The 7,210-nt window shown below is 49.5% G+C and overlaps 1 protein-coding gene across 3 annotated transcripts; it reads left to right on the top strand.

Annotated features, from left to right (window-relative positions):
- The first annotated feature begins 206 nt into the window (after positions 1-206).
- PCBD1 (pterin-4 alpha-carbinolamine dehydratase 1) lies at positions 207-4,954 on the top strand. 3 transcript variants are annotated; one of them, XM_028480883.2, is made up of 5 exons: positions 224-324; positions 2,869-3,000; positions 3,536-3,616; positions 4,379-4,452; positions 4,609-4,954. In XM_028480883.2, the coding sequence occupies exons 1-5, from the start codon at positions 322-324 to the stop codon at positions 4,664-4,666; spliced, it is 348 nt and encodes a 115-aa protein (XP_028336684.1). In that variant the 5' UTR covers positions 224-321; the 3' UTR covers positions 4,667-4,954. The 3 variants fall into 3 exon arrangements, with proteins under 3 accessions (XP_023987849.1, XP_028336684.1, XP_023987848.1); XM_024132081.1 differs by having other exon boundaries at positions 207-324; positions 4,379-4,954; XM_024132080.3 differs by lacking the exon at positions 4,379-4,452.
- The last annotated feature ends 2,256 nt before the right edge of the window (positions 4,955-7,210 follow it).

Below are 7,210 nucleotides of genomic sequence, written 5' to 3'. Positions count from 1 at the left end.
TGTTTTTTAAAAAGAAAAAGTTAGTAATCTCGCGCCCAGGGTCACACAGCTGGTAAGTGGCAGAGCGCGATGCAATTGCTGGAGTCCGCGTTTGGAGCCTGGGTCCTTAATCACCGAGCTCCCTGCAACGTCGGCACGGAGGAAAGTGCTGGAAGGCAGCCCCAGTTGTTGTTAATGATTACCAGTGGGCGGGCCCCTTCCCGGCTGCGCTCCCGCCCCGGGGCGGCCCGAGCGCCGCCCCGCGGGACGGCTTCCCAGTGCGCCCGGCGTCTCGCTCGTCTGCTCCGCCGCCACTAGCTCCTGCGCGCGTCCGCGCCCGGCATGGTGAGAGAGTGGGGGGGTACGCGCCGCCGCCGGCGACCGGGTTAGGAGGGGGCGCCTGGGAGGGGCGGAGGAGAGCCAGGGGCCCGCGCTGGGTGCCCGCCCAGGCCAGAGGACGGCGCCGGGAGGTACTGGGCGGGGGCGGGGGTCCTTCCGAGGCCTTCGCAGAGCACCCGCGCGCCCGGCTGGGAGAGTCGGGGTCTCTGTCCCACCCTCGCTTCCGAGTGGTGCCCCCTGTGAAGCTGAAGCCGGGAGAGGGGCGGTGGCAGGTCCGGGTTACAGCTAGGCGGGAGCCCAGGCCAGAGCCCGCGGGGCCTCAGTGCCGCGGGTAGGGTTTAGAGACCTTTCTGGGCGGGGGTGGGGAGGGGCAGCATAGTGAGCCCAGGACATAGTTCTCCTTGGTGGCGAGGTTCTGTCCTGTACTGGGGGCTGGGGTAGGGACAGGGGGGCGGGGGATGCCGAGGAGGGGCGACTGAATTTGCGTGTGCCTCTGTCTGCCTGTTTACTGCCCTTCTTGCTTGCTCTTCTGCTAAGCCTTCTGTGCTGTCCCCCGTCCTCAGAGCCGGCCCCTGGCTCCTAGTTTGAGGCCTGTGCCCAGCAGTGGGGACATGGTTGCTCAGGGTCACCCGCCCTCCAGGCTGAGCTTTCCTGGAAGGGAGTCTCAGGCCCTTTGCTCAGCTACGGAGGTGAAGGTGAGCCTGCGGAGAAGCTTCTAGACCCAGGAAGCTTTACTAAACAGCAGAAGTGTTAGGCCCCAAAGCGTTAGGAGCGGTCGGGACTGTGGTGCCACCTGGGAGGGCACTTTGAAGGCTACGGCTCAGATGGAGGGGAGGTGGTGGGTGAGCTGATTGTGAGGTACAGTGAGGCCCAAAGCCGCAGGGCGTGGGTAATCAGTAACCCTTCTGCACACTCCCAGAGGCCCAGGCTGAGTCCAGGCCTGACTGTGATTTACTAAGCAAACACCACCCCTGCCCCCTCTCTGATCCCAGATTTCAGAGGGACTTGTCAGTTCAGCCCCAGGCTGTGAAATGTAGGGGATTCCAGAAGACTCTAAAAAGGAGCCTCCTAGGAGACCGCTAGTACCTGCGCACTCGTTTCAGAGCCAGAGAACTAAATGGTGGGTTCTGATGCCTTGGCTGCCGGTTGCCTGGATACACGGACCAGGCTTACCAGCCACTGAGACAGGGTCAGCTCTCTGGGGGTTGGGCGGTGATGCAGATCTCGACTGCCCTCGCGGGCCTTCCAGAGCCCAGTAGAGGAGACAGAGCCAGCCAGATTGGTCCAGAGAGAAACCGCACTTTCAGGAGGAAGAAAACGGTTATCAGAGCCCTGAAATGTTTTTCCAGTTCTGCCCCAAACCTGAAGGCCTGTCATAAGCTTATTTGCCCCAGGAAGTCTCTTTTTAAAAATGCAGATGATATTCCCGTGATAACAATGGAGTTTATTAAAGTTTATTAAAGTGTCTCCTGGCTCCTCTTGCTGATTCCTAAAGTGGAAGTTCTTGTGCCTTTATACCCATCAAGCCAGGGGAGATGAGTGCCCCAAGGCCACCTGGCTTCCAGTTTGCAGGCTGCCTCATAAAAGCTAAATTAACCTCCCTCGCATTCTCTTCCCAGACCTAACTGATTTAATTTAGCGCTCTCACTTTCCTGCCTTGGGTAGTTCTACTTCAGGGGCCTAAATTCTGGGATCCCTTAAGCTCCTCCACCTGGATCTTCTTAGAGGCTAGAACTGACCTTTGCTTTCTTCTGTTCTCCAAGAGAGGGTTCCACTCACGGCCTGAATTGTGCCAGTTTGGGCTGCCTCGAGAGCATTTTGCACAATAGGAAAATAGGCTGAGGCAATGGCTTTGCCATTGCCCTTGGCCAAGTTACTTCTGCTTTGGGGACTGAGCTCTGTGGCTCCAGCTTCCCAAGCTGACAGAATAGAAAAGAAGGTGGAAATCTGAGAAACGTAGGCCTGGCAGCTGGGAACCGGAGGCCCACTAGGAGGTAGTGCCTGTGGTTGCTGACCGCGGTGTGGCTAGGGATGGCCTGGAGCATGTTTTAAGTGCTGGTTCCTTTGCCCAGCCCCAGGGATGCGGACACATGGACCCACCTTGAGAAGGATTTCTGTGCTTTTGCTGACTGAGGGTGGGGGGTGCGGGAAGAGAGGTCATTTCCCCTCTCTAGGCCTCAGTTTCCTCTTCAATACACAGCAACAGTAGGGACTTGATTTACTTTTGCTCCCCCATGAACAAAAGAGACCTAGTTTTTTCTTTACAGAGGGGTGCCCTCTGTAAGGCTTTAGAGGCAGGGGTGGGGAAAGCGCGTTTCTCTGCCCCAGCGATTTGCATTACACCTCAGGACTCTCTGTTTTCTAAGAACCTATCAGTGCACCAGCCAGAGCCCCTCCTCCCAGTCTGTTGCTTTAGACCAGCTGCCCTTTGACTGCGCCACCAGAACTGCCAGTGGAAGCTGGCTAAATTTCCCCAAAGGTCCAGAGCCCTCTCTTTTGTCCTGTGAAAAAAACGAATGCCCTTGGTCTTCTGTGTTTTCCCTCTCCTAGGCTGGCAAAGCACACAGGCTAAGTGCTGAGGAGAGGGACCAGCTGCTGCCAAACCTGCGGGCCGTGGGGTGGAACGAGCTGGAAGGCCGGGATGCCATCTTCAAGCAGTTCCATTTCAAAGACTTCAATCGGGTATGGCATCAGGGTGGGACAGAGTTTCCTGAGACTGAGGCTGATCGGGGTCACACTCCAGAACGTGTTCCTTCCCTTAAAGTTCTGTTAGCCAAGACTGTCAGATGCTCCGCTAATCCAGTTTACTTGGAAAGTGTCCTCCTTGGGGATTGGAGAGGGCGGAGATGGGTCTTGGGCTCTCCATACCTGGAACTTTTAGAAACGATCCTTAGAGAAGACAGTTCAAGTGGAAAGCAGATGCACATTTGAAGACATTTTAGTAGATAACCAAAAGATTTGTGAAGACTCAGAAGCTCTCTGGAGTTTACACCTTGTTAGTGGTCCTGGTAACAAGACTTCCTACTGCAGAAGGACCACCTCAAACTGCAGCCTCGGAACCAGTGGCAGGGTGCTAGGCGGAATGCTGAAATCTAGAAGGATCACCTTGTAGGGAGGGAGGCAATCCTCCTGCGTCTGGGCCTTACACTGGCCATAAAAGGGGGCCCAGCAGTCCTCTCTTTCAGGACACTAACCTGGGTCTCACTTCATTAAACAGGCTTTTGGCTTCATGACAAGAGTGGCTCTTCAGGCTGAGAAATTGGACCACCATCCTGAATGGTTTAACGTGTACAACAAGGTGAGTGATACATGCCTAGAACTCCAACTCATTCTGAAGTCCCCTTCCTTGGACTTGCCTGTGGGCTCTCCTCGCCCATAGGTCGACTGTCCACTCCTGTTCCTTTCATCTCCTTCCTAGGATCGACATAAACACCCCTAGAAAATATTCAGTCTCACTACAGATTAAAGGAAAGCAAATTGAAACACTAGTGAGACAACTTGTGAGTTAAGTAGACATTAAGAAGGCAAATCCTAAAGAAGGAAAGGCTGTGGGAACCAGGCATATTCACTGTTAATAGCTCTAAAGGGCTGACATTTTCTGGAGATATGGAAGAATGAAAAAGTAATAAACTTGAACTAAGAATACCCATGCACACCAAGGAGATCAGCCTGTCTGCTGAATGAATGGCAACAGACATTAAATGCCTGTCATGAACCAAGAGCTATGCTGGACTCTTTCTAAAAACATTAAGGCTGGAAGTGATGATCTGTAAATGGTCAGTGTTTAGGAGTTGGTTTGGGGTCTTGTCTCTGTCTTTTAGGTTGCTCTTGATATTTGGATCTTTCTTTTTTTGTCCTATGCTGTGGTTACCAGTGTTTATGGAGGTGTAATAGAAGACAGTTTTGCACTGATGTTAAAGACTCATCAGGAAGGCAGCCCCCAGGAGAGGGGTGTTTGGTTACACTTCTTGATGTGGCTGAGCCCAGGAGCTGGTGACTCTCCTGCTCTTAGGTGCAGTCGGTGGAATCAGCTGGCCCCGAATCTCTGGTTTTGTTTCAGGTCCACATCACCCTGAGCACTCATGAGTGTGCGGGCCTTTCAGAACGGGACATAAACCTGGCCAGCTTCATCGAGCAAGTAGCAGTGTCCATGACATAGACCCTGCCCTTCCTCTCTCAGTTCTTCAGGGGAAAGGGGCCACTGAACTGGGGATCCAGAGAGGGAACTGGGGAGCCCTGAGATGTTGGTGCAGTCAGAAGGGCCAAGTTGACCCCGCTGCTTCTATTTAGGGGCAAGTCCTTGCCGTGGAAGGAGAGGCCAACATCACTGCCAAGACGAGGAACTTAGACCGTTTTTCCCCACACCACTGTCGTCCTCCTTGGGACTCTGTGACATGTACATTGATTTGAATTAGTTCTTCCCTTTCTTTACAACTTCCCAGCAACAGTAACGATTTTCTTTCCTGGCTGTGTCTTGCTCTCTTTCTGATTCATTTCCCAAGAAGCTGTGATAGAAGCTGTGTTTAAGATAAACAAAGTCTTATCTTAGAAACCAGTAACCTAAAGCCATCCTCATCCTGTGTGACAGAAACCCCATGTGCTTTTATGCCTCAAATAAAAACACTGTTTCACTTGGCCTCAGGCTCTAGAATCTTCTTTTCCACAAGTCAGTCCAAATCGGAGTCAACAGGCATTTAAAGCACCTACTTTGTGCAAGACAGAGTTCAGGCCAGTAGGGGGAAAGGGGACCAGAGCACCCTGCCTTTTAAGCTCCTTATTGCCTCAGGGAAATAAGTAGAAAAATAGTTAACTATTACTAGGCAACATGAATGAAGTTAATGCCAGATGCAAAGATAAGAAATGAGTTAACAAACACAAAGTGATTCACAAGGGTGAATCAGAAGGCTTCATTCCAGTTCTGCCTCCAAGACCTGATTAGGATTCTGGAGGCAGAGGTGACTGAGGGAGCATCTTGAAAAGATAAAGGTTAGCCAGACATTTATATGCATGGTGGGACCTACACTAGATCTTCCTGGACTTCGGGATCCAACACATGAAGATCTCTTTTTTTTTAAACTTGAAGCATAGTTCATTTGCCAATTTGCCATACTGTGTAAATTTCAGGTGTAAATCAAGGTGATTCAGTTATATATATGTGTATGAGTACATATGTATATACACACACACACACATATATACAGAAGTATGTATATCTTTTTTATACTTCTCCATTAAAGGTTATTAGAAATATTGAAGATAGTTCACTGTGCTATACCTACATCCCTGTTTATGTATTTTATATATGGTAGTGTGTGTCTGTTAATCACATACTCCTAATTTATCCCTACCCCACTTTACCCTTTGGTAATGATAAGTATGTTTTCTATTACTGTACGTGTTTCTGTTTTCTAATAAATTCATTTGTACTATTTTTTACATTCCATATATAATTGATATCATATGATATTTGTATCTGTCTGATTTCAAGTAGTAAAATAATCTTTAGGTCCCTCCGTGATGCTGCAAATGGCATTATTTAATTCTTTTTTATGGCTGAGTAATATTCCTGTGTGTGTGTGTGTGTGTGTGTGTGTGTGTGTGTGTGTGTGTCATTCCTCTTTTCAAGGGTAAGTACACCAAATCTCTAGCCAAAGGCATGTCTATGCTCTTAGAATCCCCAAGTACTTGGATTCAAGTATTCCTGTGTGTGTGTGTGTGTGTGTGTGTGTGTGTGTGTGTGTCACATCTTCCTTATGCATACAGCTATCAATGGACATAAAGGTTCCTTCCAAGTTTTGGCTATTGTAAATAGTACTGCTTAAATATTGGGGTGCATGTATATTTTCAAATTAGAGTTTTCTCCAGCTATATGGCCAGGAGTGGGATTGCTGGATCATATGGTAACTGTATGTTTAGTTTTTTATGGAACCTCCATACTCTTCTCCATAGTGCCTGCACCAATTTATGTGCCCACCAAGAGGGTAGGAGGGTAGGAGGGTTCCTTTTTCTCCACATCCCTTCCTGCATTTATTATTTGTTGCCTTTTTTTTTTTTTTTTTTTTTTTTTTTTGGCGGTACGCGGGCCTCTCACTGTTGTGGCCTCTCCCGTTGCGGAGCACAGGCTCCGGGCGTGCAGGCTCAGCGGCCATGGCTCACGGGCCTAGCTGCTCCGTGGCACGTGGGATCTTCCCAGACTGGGGCACAAACCCGTGTCCCCTGCATCGGCAGGCGGACTCTCAACCACTGTGCCACCAGGGAAGCCCATATTATTTGTTGCCTTTTTGATGATGGCCACTCTGCCCAATTGTGAGGTGACAGCTTATTGGAGTTTTGACTTGCATTTCTCGAGTAATTAGTGATGTTGGCCATCTTTTCATGTGCCTATTGCCCACGTGTATGTCTCCTTTGGAGAAGTGTCTGTTGAGGTCTACTGCCCATTTTTAAAATTGGGTTGTTTGTGGTTTTGGTATTGAGTGGTATGAGCTGTTGGTATATTTTGGAAATGAAGCCCTTGTCGGTCACCCTGTTGCAGATATTTTCTCCCAGTTCGTAGGTTGTCTTTTGGTTTTGTTTATGGTTCCCTTTGCTGTGCAAAAGATGAGTTTGATGAGGTCCTATTTGTGTAGTTTTGCTTTTGTTTCCATTGCCTTGGTAGGGAGACCTTAGAAAACATTTCTAGGATTTATGCTAGATCATGTTTTACCTAAGGTTCTCTTCTAGGAGTTTGGTGGTGTCATGTCTTGCATTTAAGTTGTTAAGCCATTTTGAGTGTATGTTTGTGTGTGGAATGAGGGAGTGTTCCAACTTCACTGGTTTACATGAGGCTGTCCAGCTTTCCCAATACCACTTGCTGAAGGGATTGTCTTTTCTCCATTGTATATTTTCGCCTCCT

This window comes from Physeter macrocephalus, chromosome 20 (genome assembly GCF_002837175.3).
Source record: "Physeter macrocephalus isolate SW-GA chromosome 20, ASM283717v5, whole genome shotgun sequence".
NCBI lineage: Eukaryota > Metazoa > Chordata > Mammalia > Artiodactyla > Physeteridae > Physeter > Physeter macrocephalus.
Note: the sequence above shows the minus strand (reverse complement) of the source record. Positions and strands in the feature narration are given on the sequence as shown.

Bases quoted from the DNA above. Each gene is read 5' to 3' on its own strand.
- PCBD1 (XM_028480883.2), top strand. The intron at 3,001-3,535 runs GTATGGCATCAG...TTCATTAAACAG, and splicing joins ATTTCAAAGACTTCAATCGG to GCTTTTGGCTTCATGACAAG. The intron at 3,617-4,378 runs GTGAGTGATACA...GTTTTGTTTCAG, and splicing joins GGTTTAACGTGTACAACAAG to GTCCACATCACCCTGAGCAC.